Consider the following 18,040-nt stretch of genomic DNA (forward strand, 5'->3'; position numbering starts at 1 on the left):
GCTGCTGCTCTACATGTAAGTTACTGAGATTTCTTATTTTAGAAACACACTCAGCCCACCCTGGCTGGGCTTCTGCTCTGGTGAAGCCAGTGGGGTAGAGGGGTGAGTGCCCCCAGGACCACGGGTGTCACCAGTGTTCACCCAGCAGGGAAGGGTCCTCTGGACAGTGGCCTGAGAGTTAGAGTCCAGGGGTGACGTTAGCACGTGGTGGAGCAGGAAGTGTCTAGCCCTGGACCCCGAAGCACCTAGACGCGGCCTCGGATCCCCAACACGATGCGGAGCAAACCCTGGGAGAGAGCCCTGGAAGGCAGGTAGGGAGCTGTGGCACCAGCGGGGGCGGTGGGCAAGTTGGTGACATTTTGCTCGCCTTGCCCCTCCCCCCGCAGCATGGAGCGCCCACGGAGGAAACCCCCCAATTCCCGCTCCTCCCTGGCGACAGAAAGGAAGCGTGGAAGCTGCGTCCACTTGTGGGGCCGCGGGCCTGGCCGCCTCACATGACTCGCAGTGCCGACCCGCCCAGCCCAGCGCTGGGATCCAGGAGGAGGCCCCAGGAGGGCGGCCGCGTCTGCAGTTCCGCATGTGGGCGCCAGGGGGCGCAGGAGGCCGCGCCCGAGGAGAGAGGACAGTCTCAGTCCAGCAACTCTAAAATCAGGGAGTTTCCGTTGATTCCTTTTTCCTGTGTACGGGCCATCCTTTCTTGTTCCTTTGCATGCCATTTAACTTACGGTTGAAAACTGGACATTTAAGGAAGATTTGTGGCGACTCTGGAAATCAGATTCTGTTTGCTCCCCAGGGTTTGTTGTGGTGGCTGTTTGTTGTCGTTGTAGTTGTTTCTCTGCTTAGCGACTTTTCTGAACTAATTCCATAAAGTCTCTATTCCTTGCTGTGTGGCCACTGAAGGCTCTACTCAGTTAGCTTGGTGGTCAGCTAGTGATTGGTTAGAGATTTCTTTAAATGTCTGAAACCAGTAACTCTCCCAGTCTTTGCTGCACAGAGGTGCTCCCTGTGTGTGTTGGGACAAACTTGCAACACTCACCCAGGCACTGGCTTTAGAGTTTACAACTTTCCCTCTGCCCTCAATTCCTGTTTGCACAGATGCTCAAGGTCAGTCCGAAGGGAGACCTTAGGGCCCCCCAGGTCTTTCCTGAGCTGCACACAGCTACACACAGCCCCACACATGTGCATGGACTCTGAGAGTCCCAGGAATGCTCGGAGCTTTTCAAAGCCCCTGTGGACACCTCATGCCCCAGCTTCTCCTTTTAAGGTGTGTTTAAGCTGTGTGGTTAGTGTATCATTTGCCCCAACTGTTATCCATCGCCTCAAGCAGCTCTGATTTTCAAGTGGCCTCTGATTACTTTCAACAAACTCTCCTGTGGTATAGCCTCTTTGCTGGGGGAGGGCTTTCAGGTCACACAGCCCTGCACATGGGGTCTTCCAGGGAACCCCAGCCAGGGAAATAATGTCTATTCTTTTTTTTTGCTTATTGTGAAATATTTGTTGTACATTATTGTTTGTCAGTCACCATATAAATGCATCCCTCTACTCCTTATGCATACCCCCCAACCTCCTTGCCCCTGGTAACCACCAAACAGTTCTATCTGTCTGTGTGTTGGTTTATCTTCCGCATATGAGTGAAATCATGCAGTGTTTGTCTTTCTCTTTGTAGCTTATTTCGCTTAACATAATACCCTCCAGGTCCATCCATGTTGTTGCAAATGGGACGATTTTGTCATTTTTATGGCTGAGTAGTATTCCATGGTATATATATACCACATCTTGTTTATCCAATCGTCAATCGAGGGATACTTGGGTTGTTTCCGTGTCTTGGCTATAGTGAATAATGCTGTGCGTAAACCTCTTGGATTGTTGATTTCAGGTTCATTGGGTCGATGCCCAGTAGTGGCATAGCTGGATCATAAGGTATTTCTATTTTTAACTTTTTGAGGCATCTCCATACTGTTTTCCATAGAGGCTGTGCCAGTTTGCACTCCCACCACCAGTGGATTAGGGTTCCCCTTTCTCCACAGCCTCTCCAGCATTTGTTGTTTTTATCTTGGTGATTATAGCCATTCTAACTGGTGTAAGGTGATAGCTTAGTGTGGTTTTGATTTGCATTTCCCTGACGACTAGTGATGTTGAGCATCTTTTCATGTGCCTGTTGGCCATCTGCATATCTTGTTTGGAGAAGTGTCTGTTCATTTCCTCTGCCCATTTTTTGATTGGGTTGTTTGTTTTTTGTTGTTCAATTGCATGAGTTCTTTATATATTATGGAGATTAATCCCTTGTTGGATATATGGTTTGCAAATGTTTTTTCCCAGCTGGTGGGTTGCCTGTTTGTTTTGATCCTGGTTTCATTTGCCTTGTAGAAGATCTTTAATCTGATGAAGTCCCACTTGTTTATTTTTTCTTTTGTTGCCCTTGTCTGAGTAGACGTGGAATTCGAAAAGGTACTTTTACGGCCAATGACAAATAGTGTACTACCTATATTTTCCTCTGGGACTTTTATAGTTTCAGGTCTCACCTTCAGGCCTTTGATCCATTTTGAGTTAATTTTTGTGTGTGGCGAAAGAAGATGGTCCACTTTCACTCTTTTGTAAGTGGCTGTCCAGTTTTCCAGCACCATTTACTGAAGAGACTTTCCTTTCTTCATTGTATGTTCTTAGCTCCTTTGCCAAAGATTAGCTGCCCATAGATGTGAGGTTTTATTTCTGGGTTTTCAATTCTGTTCCATTGAGCTCTGTGTCTGTTTTTGTACCCGTACCATGCTGTTTTAATTACTATTGCTTTGTAGTATGTTTTGAAGTCAGAGATTGTGATGCCTCCAGCTTTGTTCTTTTTTCTCAAGATTGTTTTAGCTATTCAGGGTCTTTTGTTGCCCCATATGAATTTTAGTATTCTTTGTTCTATTTCCATGAAGAATGTCATTGAGATTCTGACTGGGATTGCATTGAATCTGTAGATGGCTTTAGGTAGTATGGACATTTTAACTACGTTTATTCTTCCAATCCAAGTGCATGGACTATTTTTCCATTTCTTTGTGTCATCATTGCTTTCACTCAATAATGTCTTATAGTTTTCATTGTATAGGTCTTTCACTTCCTTGGTTAGATTTATTTCCAGATATTTTATTCTTTTTGTTGCCATTGTAAATGGGATTGTCTTCTTGAGTTCTCTTTCTGTTAGTTCGTTGTTGGTATATAGAAATGCAACTGATTTCCTTAAGTTGATTTTGTACTCTGCCACTTGGCTGTAGTTGTTGATTATTTCTAATAGTTTTCCAATGGATTTTTTAGGGTTTTCTATATATAAGATCATGTCATCTGCAAACAGCGAGAGTTTCACTTCTTCGTTGCCTATTTGGATTCCTTTTATTCCTTTTTCTTGCCTCATTGCTCTGGCCAGAACCTCCAGTACTGTGTTGAATAAGAGTGGCGAGAGTGGGCACCCTTGTGTTGTCCCTGTTTTCAGAGAGATGGCTTTCAGTTTTTCCTGATTGAGTATAATGTTGGCTGTGGGTTTGTCATATATGGCCTTTATTATGTTAAGGTACTTTCCTTCTATACCCATTTTGTTGAGAGTTTTTATCATAAATGGATGTTGGATCTTGTCAAATGCCTTCTCTGCATCTATTGAGATGATCATATGGTTTTTATTCCTCGTTTTGTTAATGTGATGTATTCACTGATTGATTTGCGGATGTTGAACCATCCCTGTGTCCCTGGTATAAATCCCACTGAATCATGATGTATGACCTTTTGAATGTATTGCTGTATTCGGTTTGCCAGTATTTTGTTGAGGATTTTTGCATCTATGTTCATCAAGGATATTGGTCTGTAGTTTTCCTTCTTAGTATTGTCTTTGCCTGGCTTTGGTACCAGGGTGATGTTGGCCTCATAGAATGTGTTGGGAGGTGTTCTGTCTTCCTCTATTTTTTGGAATAGTTTGAGAAGGATAGGTATTAACTCCTCTTTGAATGCTTGGTAAAATTCTCCAGAGAAGCCATCTGGTCCTTGACTTTTGTTTTTTGGGAGGTTTTTGATTACTGGTTCGATCTCTTTACTTGTGATTGGTCTATTCAGGTTCTCTATTTCTTCTTGATTCAGTTTTGGGAGGTTGTATGAGTCTAAGAATTTATCCATTTCTTCTAGAGTGTCCAATTTGTTGGCATATAGTTTTTCATAGTATTCTCTTATAATCTTTTGTATTTCTGTAGTATCTGTTGTAATTTCTCCTTTTTCATTTCTAATTTTATTTATTTGAGCCTTCTCTCTTTTTTTCTTGGTGAGTCTTGCTAAGGGTTTGTCAATTTTGTTTATCTTCTCAAAGAACCAGCTCTTTGTTTCATTGATTCTTTCTACTGTCTTTTTTGATTTCAATCTCATTTATTTCTACTCTGATTTTTATTATTTCCCTCCTTCTGCTGACTTTAGGCTTTGTTTGTTCTTCCTTTTCTAATTCTGTGAGGCATAGTTTGAGGTTGCTTATTTGGGCTTTTTCTTGTTTTTAAGGTGGGACTGTATTGCTGTAAGTTCCCCTCTTACAACCACTTTTGCTGCATCCCATATGAGTTGGTATGGTCTATTTTCATTTTCATTTGTCTCCAGATACGATTTGATTTCTCCTTTAATTTTGTCAATGATCCATTGGTGTTTAGAAGCATGTTGTTGAGTCTCCACAGCTTTGTCACTTTCCTGGCATTTTTCTTGTAGTTGATTTCTAGCTTCATGGCGTTATGGTCAGAAAAGACGCTTGTTATCATTTCAATCTTCTTAAATTTATATAAGCATGCCTTGTTTCCCAACATATGGTCTGTTCTTGAGAATGTTCCATGTGTGCTTGAGAAGAATGTGTAATCTGCTGTGTTTGGATGGAGTGCTCTATATATATCTAAGTCCATCATTTCATTATTGATTTTTTGTCTGGATGATCTGTCCATTGGTGAGAGTGGGGTGTTAAGATCTCCACTATTATTGTGTTGTTGTTAATATCTCCTTTTAGATTTGTTAATAGTTGCTTTATGTACCTTGGTGCTCCTGTAATGGGTCCGTATATATTTAAAAGTGATATGTCTTCTTGGTGGAGTGTCCCTTTCATCATTATATATTGCCCCTCTTTGTCTCTCTGTTTTATCTTGAAGGCTACTTTGTCTGATATAAGTATGGCAACACTTGCTTTTGTTTGCCATTAGCTTGGAGTATTGTCTTCCATCCTTTCACTCTGAGCCTGTGTTTGTCTTTAGAGCTGAGATGTGTTTCCTGGAGGCAGCATATTGTTGGGTCTTGTTTTTTAATCCATCCCACCACTCTGTGTCTTTTGATTGGAGAGTCAGTACATTTACATTTAGGGTAATTATTGATATATGGGGGCTAGTTGTTGTTGTTTTATAGCTCTTTTTCCAGTTCTTTTGCATTTCTTTGGTTTCTCGTCCCGTGTGTGTTAGACTACCAATTCAATTTGGTAGTTCTGTATGGGGGTTCTCTTAGTTTTCTCTTTCTTTATTGTGTGTGATTCTGTTCTGATTATTTTGTTAGTGGTTACCGTGAGGTTTGTATAACAAATCTCATAGATGTGATAGTCCATTTTCTGATGGTCTCTTATTCCCTTAGACTAAGTTGATTTGACCCTTTTCCTCTTCCCCTTCTAAGTTATTGTTGTCACATCTTATTCCTTCTTGTGTTGTGAGTTCATGTTTAACATGATGAGGTTATATTTATTCTTTGTGCTTACCTTCCCTTGATCTTTGGTTTTATAATTAAGTGTTTGCTAATCTATTTTGATAGAGGACTGCAATTTTTCTTGTTTTGTCAACCTATTTTCCTCCTTGTTCAAAACTTTGAATCCCCTCTCTCTTTTTTTCTCAGGCATGAGAGCCTTCTTGAGTACTTCTTGTAGTGGGGGTCTTGTGGCAATGAACTCCCTTAGCTTTTGTTTATCTGGGATAGTTATTATTTCTCCATCATATCTGAAGGATATCTTCACGGGATAGAGTATTCTTGGCTGAAAATTTTTGTCCTTCACAATTTTGAATACATCGCTTCACTCTCTCCTAGCCTGTAAAATTTCTATCGAGAAATTGGCTGAGAGCCTGATAGGAAATCCTGTGTATGTTATTATTATCTTTTTTTGTCTAGCTGCCCTTAATATTTTTTCTTTCTGGTTGACTTTTGCCAGCTTTACTACTATATGCCTTGGAAAGGGTCTTTTCGTGTTGATATATTTAGGAGGCTGGGCAAGAGGCTGAGCAAGAGGGAGGGCCTGGGAGCCACAATTCCAGCCAGGAGGTGGCACACGCTGGTGCGGGGTGGTCCCGAGGCTTGCATCTTTCCTTGAGGGACCACAGGGTCAGGGTTGGAAGGGATGGGGCTGGAGCAGGGGGACCTGGCCCAGGAAGAGGGAGGAGGCCAGCAAAGGGGGAGGCCTGAGAATCCACTCCTTGTGGTCCTCAGCAGGCCTGTGAGGATTTAAAGAAATTCCCTCGTCCCCACTTGCTTTCCACCCCCTTGTCTTCCAGAAGGATTTGAGCAGCTGATGTTCAAGGACAAATGATAATGAGGAGGAGGAAGCAGGCCCCCTCCTCTGGGGACAGAGTCACATCCTCTGCTAAGCCACCCTAGTCACTTGAGCTTCCTGGCATCTCAGTCAACAAGGGCGAGTGCCCATCCCACATTTCTCTGAGCCAGGAAAGTGGACACAGGCACGAGGAGATTCATCACCTGGGTGGCCTCAAGACCTAGGTGGTCTTAGGACCAGTTTGTAACCAACTTAGGAAGAGTCTCCTGGCCTCTGAACTGGTTGTTGGGTGACTAGGGAGCTCCGAGAACAACCCTGCTGAATCCCCACCCAGATTCAAAGGTGCGTCAGCCACAAATAGGTGGAAACAGAGGAAACTGAGCCGGGCTCCAGCCCGGTGAGGGTCCTCAGCATCACTGCCCGCAGCCTCCAGGGAAGGGGAGGGGGAGGTCAGCTCCAGGCAACCACTGGGCTCAGGGGCCCTGGAGCTGGGTCTGCGTGTGTGTGTGTGTCTTAGTGTGTGTATGTGGTTTTGTGTGTGAGTAAAGGTGTGTGCATTGCTGTGTGTCAGTCTGTGAGCAGGTGGGTAGTGTCTGAATGTGAGTGTATAATCTGTGTCTGTGTGTACTGAGTGTACTAGTGTGAAGTGAGGGAGGTGGAGAACTTCATCCCTCCTCCCACTCCCCCCACTTTATCCCTCTGATCGTTGTGACCTCCCCACAGCAAGTACCTGTACAAACCTGGGAGGCGAAGGTCACTCAGGAGGAGGCAGGTGAGTTATGGGAAGGCAAGACTGTGTTCTGGGGATAAGGCTGTTACCACATTAGGGAGTGTGAGCCTGATATGACAGGTAGGAGCGGGATCAAGTCCAAAGACCCCTGGTTCTTCCTCAGAACCTGTACAATGCTGCGGAGTCAGGCTAGGGGTGGGGACATCTCTTTTCTCTACCCCCCCACTCAGAATAAGCACCTGGAGAGGGCAGCAGGGACACGACTTCTGTGCCACACCTGCAGCTGAATTTCCCTGGCCCCACCCTGCACCCTGTGGCAGCACAGTCATCCCAACAGGTGGGGTCAGGGCAGAGGGCAAAGGCCAGTCTCAGCTCCCTATATAAAGAGACCCAGGCTGGTCGAGCCCTCAGGGTTGGTGAGAGTGTCCTGCCTGCCCTGGTCCTAGGTGCCTGGAGTGGTGAGGGGTGCCAGTGTGTCCAGAAGAGCCCAGTGCCCACTGAGGCAGCCATGGGGCTACTGACTGGGGAGACACTGGGGCCCCTGGCCGTGGCCGTGGCCATCTTCTTGCTCCTGGTGGACCTGATGCACCGGCGCCAACGCTGGGCCCCACGCTACCCACCAGGCCCCATGCCCCTGCCTGGGCTGGGCAACCAGCTGCAGGTGGACTTCCAGGACTTGCTTTCCTGCTTTACTCGGGTGAGGAAGGTGGGGGGAGGTGGGCACAGAGGTCCTGGGGACACACCTGGCAGTGGACTGTGGGTTGTTGTGAAGCCACAGGCTGGACAGGGAGCTGGGTGGAAAAGAGGAGGTTGATTTGAGAAGCCTCCTGGGGGAGGGCATCTGGGCAGGGCGTGGAGGAGAGTTTGAATTTTCCAGTCAAAGGTGAGAGAGGACAAAGGCCAGGAGGGGAGTGTGACTTGGCAGAGTGTTTTGGATCCAGTGGGACATGGCTTAAGTTATGTGAGCCTGAGTCCCTTCTGAGGACATCATGAGGAAAGGTGCTGAGACTCAGGGAGAGGAGTCAGGTCATGAGCTCCATTGAAATCTGGAAATTGAGGTTGAGAAGGGACAGTGACCAGGATCAAATCTCTTCCTGCTGTGAGACCTTGAGTCTCACTGCTCACCTCTGTGAACTTCAGTTTCTTCACCTGTAAAATGGGATGCTAACTTTGCCTCCTGACATGTTGGTGACATCTGCAAAGTCACAGCTGGATGATCTGATACAACGTGAGGTCCTCAATCATAGAGGATGTGACCATCAGCGTCACAAGGCCATATAGAGTCCTTGCACCCAGTCACTGCTGGCGGCCCAGGGGTCCTCTTGGGTCTAGAGCCAGGAGACTGGGTCAGGCAACCTGGTGTGGGGCGAGACTGTGTAATGCTCTGGACCCTTGGCCTGCAGCTGCGGAGCCGCTTCGGGGACGTGTTCAGCCTGCAGCTAGGCTGGTCGCCTGTGGTCGTAGTCAGCGGACTGGCAGCCATTCGCGAGGCGCTGGTGGATCAGAGCGAGGACACGGCCGACCGCCCACCTATGCCGGTCTTTGAGCACCTGGGCTTTGGACCCCACGCGCAAGGCAAGCGGAGGAGGGGAGGACCGCTGCCCGGCGAGAACTTGGCCCGTGGTGACCCGAGACCCGCAGGGCCAAGCGGAGGCAGGGTGGTGGACCTGCGGAGCAGGGAAGAGTCCGCGAATTTGAAGGGGCAGCGGCTGGAGGAAGGAGCCTGTGCCAAGAGTGGGGAGGTGGACGCGGGCGGCGCAGAGGGCGAGGCTTTACTGGGAGTGGGCGGGGCCGCGGGCCACTGAGTGGAGGAAGGGGATGTCTGGGCGGCAGGAATGAGGAGGGCGCAGTCAGTGTGAGCGGGGCAGGCGGCGGGCCCGGACCTTCCCTGAACAGAAGTAGGTCACGATGGGGAGAACCAAGAGTGGGACCAAGAACTGCCCCAGTGGGGAGAACTGCCGAGTGATGTGGGCGGGCAGAGGGTGGGACCGGACCCAGCCGGAAGGAGGCGTAAAGTGGGCGGGACCTCGAGGTCACGGGAAGGACAGGAATGCTGTGGGGGGAGTAGGGGCGGGACTGTGTGAATAGGGCAAGGGCGGGGTTATGTCCTCGGCGTTGACGGCTGGGTGGGCGAGCCCACAAGCAAGGTGTGCGCGCAGAGGCGGGGCCAGGGCTCACCCGAGCCACAACCACGTCCGCCCCGCCCCCAGGGGTGGTGTTTGCCCGCTATGGGCGCGCCTGGCGGGAGCAGCGGCGCTTCTGCGTGTCCACCCTGCGCAACTTCGGCATGGGCAAGAAGTCCCTGGAGCAGTGGGTGACCGAGGAGGCCTCGTGCCTCTGCGCCGCCTTCGCAGACCAGGCCGGTGAGTGCGGGGCTGAGGGACAAGAGACAGGGATGGAGGCTGGGGAAGAGGAGATGGAGGCGACCCCCTGACCTGCACCGTCCCCTCCCAGGACGGCCCTTTAGCCCCAACGCCCTCCTGAATAAAGCGGTGACCAACGTGATCGCCTCCCTGACCTTCGGGCGCCGCTTCGAGTACAACGACCCGCGCTTCATCAAGCTATTTGACCTCGTGGATGAACAACTGAAGGAAAGTTCTGGCCTCCTGGCCCAGGTACGGGGTTGTAGGGGGCCAAGAACCCTGCAGGTGAGCTCCATGGAGGAGACCTCCACCTGCAATGGGCCTCACCAGAGGAGGATTTGTATAGAGGGGTGTTGCGTCAGCGGGTCCCTGGAGAGGGCTAAGGAACCTGTACCTCCTTCATTGGAAGCCGCCAGAACGCATGAGAAGTAGATTTTAGGTTTATACATTTGAGGACAAGGCCAGGAGAGAAGATTGTAGTTGGAACATAGGGAGGAACCAGGTCAATGGTGGGGACACCCAGAGAGGGGCTAGGACCTGACTGGTGGAGGTGAACACCTGAGCACCAGGATGACTGCAGGCCCCACATCTGTGGCCCGCACAGGTGGTAAACGCCATCCCCGTACTCCTGCACATCCCGGGGCTTGTCAACAAGGTATTTCCTGGCCAGAGGGCCTTCATGGCCCTGCTGAATGAGCTGGTCGCCGAGCACAGGATGACCCGGGACCCGGCCCAGCCTCCCCGAGACCTGACTGATGCCTTCCTGGACGAGGTAGAGAAGGTGAGCTGCCGTGGACAAGGGCAGAGTTTGTGGGTAGTCGGCCCCGGAGAGGAGCCTGGGCAAGGTGGGGCCTGCGTATCACCCAGTGATCAGTCACCTGGGCTGAATGGGTGCAGAGTGGGAGGCCATTTGGAGTTTCCTCCCTCGGCACTTGAGCCCATCCTCTCTGCATGACCCAGGCCAAGAGGAACCCCGAGACCAGCTTCAATGATGAGAACCTGCGCCTGGTGGTGGCTGATCTGTTCTTTGCCGGGATGGTGAGCACCTCGACCACGCTGGCCTGGGCCCTCCTGCTCATGATCCTGCACCCGGATGCGCAGCGTGAGCCCAGCCTGGGGCCCTGGTGGGATGGGCCAGGGAGGCGAGGGGAAGGCTGGGCGCCCTGAGCTTGGGTTGGCCACCAGGAGCTCTGAGCAGAGGCTGGGCCATGGCTCAGGGGTCAGAGTGACCTCCTCCTCCCCGTGGGCATAGCCCCTACACGGGCGTCAGGGGAGGTCGGGTCTCCAGCCCCCTGGCTTCTGACCACTGTGGGGACGCTTGTCTGTCCAGGCCGTGTCCAACAGGAGATCGATGAGGTGATAGGGCAGGCGCGGCGACCAGAGATGGGGGACCAGACCCACATGCCTTTCACCATGGCCGTGGTCCATGAGGTGCAGCGCTTTGGGGACATCATCCCACTGGGCTTGCCCCACATGACATCCCGTGACATTGAAGTGCAGGGCTTCCTCATCCCCAAGGTAGGCCTGCGGCCCTCCTCACCCCAGCTCAGCTCCACCTGCCCCCTGGTGGCCCCAGCATGGCCATTGCCAGGTGTGACCAGGACTGGAACCCAAGCCACCTGATCCTCATTTGCACAGGCGCCAACTGTCCAGCCTGGGTGGGTGTGGGGAGGAAGCAGAGGCAGGGTCCATGCAGACCCCGCAGTCTGGGTAGGGGAACACAAACTAAAATGTGCCACAGTGTGTTGGAGGAGCTGTGCATGCAGGGACAGCTGTCACGGAGGGTGCCCATGGGAGGCCATTCTCTTGGCCCTGCCACGGGGACAGGGTGGGTGGCGGGAAGCTCTTGGGCTGACACTGACTTGAAAGTGTTCAGGTGTGTGCCAGGCAGAACGTGTGGGTCATGTGTGTTTGGTGGCAGGGTTCCAGGCATCCCCGCCAGCCCACACCCCATTCATGCCAGGCATCTCCTGCCAGGGGACAATGCTCTTCACCAACCTGTCATCGGTGCTGAAGGACGAGACCGTCTGGAAGAAGCCCTTCCGCTTCCACCCCGAGCACTTCCTGGACGCCCAGGGCCGCTTCGTCAAGCAGGAGGCCTTCATGCCCTTCTCAGCAGGTGCCTGTGGGGAGCCTGGCTCGCTGCCCCCTCCTGAGGGAGTTTTGAGACATAGAGCCCAGGCCCCCAGGCTCACTGACCCCGATACCCACCCACAGGCCGCCGCTTGTGCCTCGGGGAGCCCCTGGCCCGCATGGAGCTCTTCCTCTTCTTCACCTGCCTCCTGCAGCGCTTCAGCTTCTCGGTGCCCGCTGGGCAGCCCCGCCCCAGCGACCACGGTGTATATGGTGGACTGGTGACCCCATCTCCCTACCAGCTCTGTGCTGTGCCCCGCTAGAGGGGTCACCAAGTCCCTAACCCGCCTCTTTAGAAGTCCTGATGTACAATAAACCTGTCCGATGGCTCCAACCTGGCTTGAGTCCCACTCTGGCCCCGTGACCAGGCACAGCCAATGATTCGGCCTCAGCAGCCTCCCCAGGCCAGCCTCTACCCCTCCCTGATCCAGCCTCACCTGGCATTATACCCCATTTGAAGATGGGTATAGTGAAGCTCAGAAGGGACCACTTACCCTCTAGTCACCCATGGAGACTCAGCACTGGCTGCCCTGGTTGGTGACTAAGTCCATGTAGAAGTCTTGACCCCTGGGTGTCAGGGAGCAGGAGGAGTGTGAATGGGCTTCTGATAGGAATCAGCCCGGTCTCTGGCCGGGTGAGCACGCTCAGCTTCAGGGATTCACTACAAGGCCTCACAGGGATCAGAAAAGCTGTTACACTCACGGTCATGGTCTTTCCAGAGAAAGGATCCAGATAGGATCAGCAGTGGTCAAAGGCACGTAGGTGGAGTTCAGGAAGAATGGGCACAAGCTTCCAGCTGTCTCTCTAGAAGATTCGTGCGGACAGTGCTCAGTTCTCCCAGCAATGATGTGTGACACAGCAGAGAGTATTGCTCAGCAAGGAAGCTCACCCGAGTCTGGGTGTCCAGGCATTTTGTTGGGGGTCAGTCACTTTACTGATAGAGTCACACGGCTGACCTCAGTTACTCTGTTTCCAGCCCCTCTCAAGGTCACACAGTGTGGCCCAAGGCCCCTGCCATAAATCACATTGCTGGCAGAAACTGTGTGGTGTGACCCGAGGCCCCAGGTACAGAGATACTTTTGTCAGGCAGGTCATCCCAAGGGCGTAGGGGATGTTTCCGTGGAGGTTGTGAAGGGTCAGGCATTTTTTTTGGAATGTGCAGTGTTGGAGAATCCCAGAGATACTGAGTAAACTTTTTACCGCACAGGCCACATCCCTGGTTTTTGGCTCCTAGGCAAAATGGTCAAATTTGTTTGAATATCTACTTTTTCTGTGTGTGTATGTGGGGAAATACACACAACATAACATTTATCTACTCAATCATTTTTGAGTGTGCAGTTTGTTCAGTGGCATTAAGTTCTCATATTGTTGTGCAAGCATCACCCCATCCATCTCCAGAACTCTTCTCATCTTGCAAAACTGAAACCCTGTCCCCATTAGACAATAACTCCCCATGCCCCCTCTCCTTAGTACCTGGCAACCACCGTTCTACTCTCTGTCTCTATGAATGTGACTACTCTAGGGACCTCATATGAGAGGAATCATACAGTATTTGCCTTTTGTGACTGACTTATTTCACTTAGCATGATTTCCTCAACGTTCATCTATGTTGTGACATGTGTCAGCCTTTCCTTCTTTTTTTATGCTGAATAATCATCCATGGTGTGTATAGACCACATTTTGCTTATCCCTTCATCTGTGGATGAAGTTTGGTTGCTTCTACCTTTCAGCTTTTGTGAACACTACTGCTGTGAACATGGGGTAGTTGAGACTCTGCTTTCAATTTGTGGGTATATGAGCACTGGACTGTTATAAAAGCTGCAGCAATTTACATTCCCACCAGCAGTGCACAAGGGTTCTCCACATCTTTGCCAACATTTGCTGTCTTCTGTTTTGATGACAGGAGGCATCCTATGGGTGTGTGGTGGGATCTCATTGTGGTTTTGATTTGCGTATCACTAATGACGAGTGATGTTGAGCATCTTTTCATCTGCTATTGTCCATTTGTAGATCTACTTTGTAGAAGTGTCTTTTCAAGTTCTTTGCCCATTTTAAAATTGAGTTGTGTGTTTTGCTGTTGTTGTTGAGTTTTAGGAGTTCTCTCTATATTATAGATATTAATCCCTTATCAGATACAGACATGTGCCACATAACAACATGTGGGTACGATGACTACATGTATGACAGTAGTTCCCATAAGGTTAGTATGGTAGAGCCTAGGTGTGTAGTAGGCTATTCCATCTAGATTTGTGTAAGTACACGCTATTTTGTTCACACAATGACAAAATTGCCTGATGATGTACTTCTTAAAAATGTCTCCATGTCATTAAGCTATGCATGACTTTATGTGATTTGAATATATTTCCCCCCATTCTGCAAGTTAACTTCTTCTCTGGTGATAGTATCTTGATGTGCAATATTTTTTATGAAGTCCACCTTGTCTACCTTTTTTTTCCCGAAGAAGATTTGCCCTGAGCTAACATCTTTGCCAATCTTCCCCAATTTTCTATGTGCATTGCCATCACAGCATGGCCACCAAGGAGTGGTGTGGGTCCGTGCCTGGGAACTGAATCCGGGCCGCTGAATTGGAGCATGCCGCACTTAACCACTATGCCACCGGGCTGGCCCCCTCTACTTTTTCTTCTGTTGCCTATGCCTTTGGTGTCATATACAAGAAATTACTGCCAAATCCAGTGTTGAGAACCTTTTGTCCTTCTAAGAATTTTCACCTACAAATGTTCTTAGTTTTCTTCTAAGAATTTTCTAGTTTTAGCTCTTACATTTAAGTCTTTGATCCATTTTGAATTAATTTTTGCATATGGTGCTAGGTGAAGCATTAAGGTGCATTAAGATATCCAGATTTCCCAACACTGTTTGTTGAAAAGACTGTCCTTTCCCCCTTGAATGGTCTTGGCACTTGTGTCAAAATCATTTGACTCCATATGAGGGATTGTTTCTGGGCCTTCTATTCTCTTCTGTTGGTCTATATCTCTGTCTTTATGCAGGTGCCACAGTGTGTTGATTAATGTAGCTTTGTAGTAAGTTTTGAAATCAGGAAGTATGAGTTTTATTCTTCTTTTTCAAGATCATTTTGACTATTTGGGGTCCCTTGCGATTCCATATGAATTTTAGGATTGATTTTTCTATTTCTGCAAAAAAGTCATTGGGATTTTGATAGGAGTTGTATTAAATTTGAAGATCATATTGAGTCGTCTTGCTGTCTTTACAGTATTGCTTTCCAATCCATGAACCTAGGATGTCTTTCAATTTACTTGTCTCCTCTTTAATTTCTCTCAGCAATGTTTTGTAGTTTTCGTGGTACAAATCTTTCACCTCTTTGGTTGAGTTAATACCTAAGTATTTTATTCTTTTTGATGCTATTGTAAATCAAAATGTTTTCTTAATTTCCTTTTTGCATTGTTCATTGTTAGTGTATAGAAATACAGCTGATTTTTATTTATTTATTTATTTTTGCTGAGGAAGATTCGCCCTGAGCTAACACCTGTGCCAGTCTTCCTTTATTTTGTATGTGGGTCACCACCACAGCATGGCAGCTGACAAGTGGTATAGGTTCGCATCTGGGAACCAAAGCCGGGTCGCCAAAGTGGAGTGTGCCAAAGATAACCACTAGGCCTCGGGGCCAGCCCACAGCTGATTTTTGTGCATTGATTTTGTATCCTGCTACTTTGCTGAATTTGTCTAGAAGTTCTAACATGGTTCTTTGTGGAATCTTTAGGTTTTTCTACATACAAGATCATATTATCTGTGAACAGAGATAATGATATTTCTTCCATTCCAATTTGGATGCTTTTTATTTCTTTTTCTTTCCTAATTCCCCTGGCTAGAACTTCCAGTACTCTGATGAATGGAAGTGGCTAAAGTGACCATCCTTTCTTTGTTCCTGATGTTAAAAGAAAAGCTTTCAGTATTTCACCATTGACTATCATGCTTGCTGTGGGTGTCCTTATATGGCTTTTGTTATGTTGAGGTAGTTTCCTTCTATTCCTGGTTTGTTGAGTGTTTTTAACATGAACGAGTGTTGAATTTTGTCAAATGCTTTTTCTGCATCAATTGAGATGATCATGTAGTTTTTGTTCTTCATTCTATTAACGTGGTGTATAACATTGATCAATTTTCATATGTTCAGTATTTCTGGAATTCCGTTAGTAAACCTTATCTGGTCATAATCCTTTCCCACTTGTATAATCCTTTTACTATGCTGCTCAATTTAGTTTGCTAGTGTTTTCTTGAGGATTTTTGCATCAATGTTCTTGAAGGAATATTGGTCTGTAGTTTTCTTTTCTTGTAGTGTCTCTGTGTGGCTTTGAAACCAGAGTAATGCTGGCCACACAGAATGAGTTAGGAAGTATTTCCTCCTTGTCCATTTTGTGGAAATGTTTGAGTAGGATTGGCCTTATTTCTTCTTTAAATATTGGGTAGAATTCAATAGTGAAGCCATCTGGTCCAGGGCACTGCTTTTTTGGGACATTTTTGATTATTCAATCTCCTTATTAATTAAAGGTCTATTCAAATTTTCTCTTTCTTTATTATTCAGCCTGGCAAGTTTTGTGTCTGTAGGAATGTGTCCATTTCATCAATAGGTTATTCAATTTATTGGCCTACATCTGTTCACAGAACTCTCTTATAATGCTTTTTCTTTGTGTAGAATCAGTCGTAATGTTCCCACTTTCATTTCTGATCTTACTAGTTTGAGTCTTCTCTCTTTTTTTCTTAGTCCGTCTAGCTAAAAGTATGTCAGCTTTGTTGATCCTTTTGAAGAACCAACTTTTGGTTTAATTGATTTTCTCTATTATTTATCTAGTCTCCATTTCATTTATCTCTGCTCTATATTATTTCTTGCTAGCTTTGAGTTTAATTTGACCTACTTTTCCACTTTGTTTTTTTTTTTTTTTTTGGTAAGGAAGATTCACCCTGAGCTAACATTCATTGCCAATTTTCCTCCTTTTTTTTGTTTGCTTGAGGAAGATTAGCCCTGAGCTAACATCTGTGCCAGTCTTCCCCTATTTTGTGTGTGGGATGCCTCCACAACATGGTCGAAGAGTGGAGTAGGTCTGCACCCTGGATCTGAACCCGCGAACCCGGGCTGCCAAAGCGGAGGGTGTGGAATTGTAACCACTAGGTCACGGGGCTGGCCTCCTTTTCTGCTTCTTTAAGGTGCAGACTTAGGTAGTTGATTTGAGATCTGTTTTAATGTAGGCATTTACACTTATAGACTTCTCTCTGAACACAATTTTGACTGAATTCCATAAGTTTTCATAAGTTGTGCTGTCGTTTTCATTCATCTCAAGCCATTCTCTACTTTCTCTTATGATTTCTTCTTTGACCCATCGGTTATTTAAGTGTGTATTGTTGAATTTCCACATATTTGTGAATTTTCCAGTTTTCCTTCTGTTAATGATTTCTAGGTTGTGGTGGACGAATATCCAGATGTCTATCAAGCCAATCCAGCATGGCTTGCATGCACAGGCAGCATATCAGCCAATTCATCTGGAAAGTTCCACATGGCATTTAACTGGAGGGGAGGAATAATCCCCCTTCTCAGGTTACAGATTAATTCAGCAAGGGTAAAAGACACATAGGACAGACAGACACACAGGACAGCATAGCTCAGGTTTCCATTTGTCCTCTTCCAGGGGAGTCATAGGGACAGCACTTAATTGCTCAGCAACCATGAGTGACACACACACAGAGTATTGCCAGTCAGGGAAGCCCAACCGAGCCTCAGGTTCCAGGGATTTTATTGGGGTTGATGTTATAGGCATGGAGCCCAAGTGTGGCTGACGGGAGTGACTAAGTCTCCCGCCCCTCCAGAGGCCAGACCGATACAGGGAGATGCAAGGTCCCCACCACATGTCACATGGGTGGTATGAATGATCTGGCATGGCCTGAGACTCCAGGAAAACAAAGAGAGGGTAACCTGGCAGAATATTCTCAGAGTCTAAAGATCATCTGCCAGGAGCTGATCAGTGGACAGTCATTGCTTGCAAGCCTCAATGTTTGAACCCTCCAAACCTGCTGACTTTACCCTTTACTTCAAAGGACTCACTCAGCCTGGAGGCCATATCCCAGGCCCAACTCCACTCACCCCACCACAGGCCAACAGCTCAGCCAGCACCATCAAGTCAGCAGCCCCACTTCATCTATGACACAGCAATACATGGGGATCTTAGGCATGGCCAGGAAGTGAGGTGCTGGGTTAAGACCAGCTCAGTCCTCAGGTGCCAGAGCCCTCCCTGGGAACCCTGATGGCAGTCTAGGGGTGAGCCACCTCTCTGAGCCTCT

At 48.0% G+C, this 18,040-nt stretch overlaps 2 protein-coding genes across 2 annotated transcripts in view; both read left to right on the forward strand.

Annotated features, from left to right (window-relative positions):
• Positions 1 to 12,071, forward strand: part of LOC131421550 (cytochrome P450 2D14-like) — an 84,893-nt gene extending 72,822 nt beyond the window's left edge. The window contains exon 10 of the mRNA XM_058568238.1: positions 12,022 to 12,071. The gene's annotated coding sequence lies outside the window, so the exon portion shown is untranslated. The remainder of the gene's footprint in view (positions 1 to 12,021) is intronic.
• Positions 7,735 to 12,071, forward strand: LOC131421548 (cytochrome P450 2D14-like). The gene is made up of 9 exons (XM_058568236.1): positions 7,735 to 7,938; positions 8,645 to 8,816; positions 9,452 to 9,604; positions 9,696 to 9,856; positions 10,209 to 10,385; positions 10,565 to 10,706; positions 10,935 to 11,122; positions 11,582 to 11,723; positions 11,822 to 12,071. Exons 1-9 carry the CDS (start codon positions 7,750 to 7,752, stop codon positions 11,998 to 12,000), a joined length of 1,503 nt encoding a protein of 500 aa, XP_058424219.1. The 5' UTR covers positions 7,735 to 7,749; the 3' UTR covers positions 12,001 to 12,071.
• Positions 12,072 to 18,040: the final 5,969 nt, after the last annotated feature.

The sequence above is a fragment of the Diceros bicornis genome, chromosome 25 (genome assembly GCF_020826845.1).
Source record: "Diceros bicornis minor isolate mBicDic1 chromosome 25, mDicBic1.mat.cur, whole genome shotgun sequence".
Classification (NCBI taxonomy): Eukaryota; Metazoa; Chordata; class Mammalia; order Perissodactyla; family Rhinocerotidae; genus Diceros; species Diceros bicornis.

Bases quoted from the DNA above. Each gene is read 5' to 3' on its own strand.
- LOC131421548 (XM_058568236.1), top strand. From the start codon at position 7,750: ATGGGGCTACTGACTGGGGAGACACTGGGGCCCCTGGCCGTGGCCGTG. The intron at 9,857-10,208 runs GTACGGGGTTGT...TGGCCCGCACAG, and splicing joins GTTCTGGCCTCCTGGCCCAG to GTGGTAAACGCCATCCCCGT. The intron at 11,724-11,821 runs GTGCCTGTGGGG...ACCCACCCACAG, and splicing joins CTTCATGCCCTTCTCAGCAG to GCCGCCGCTTGTGCCTCGGG.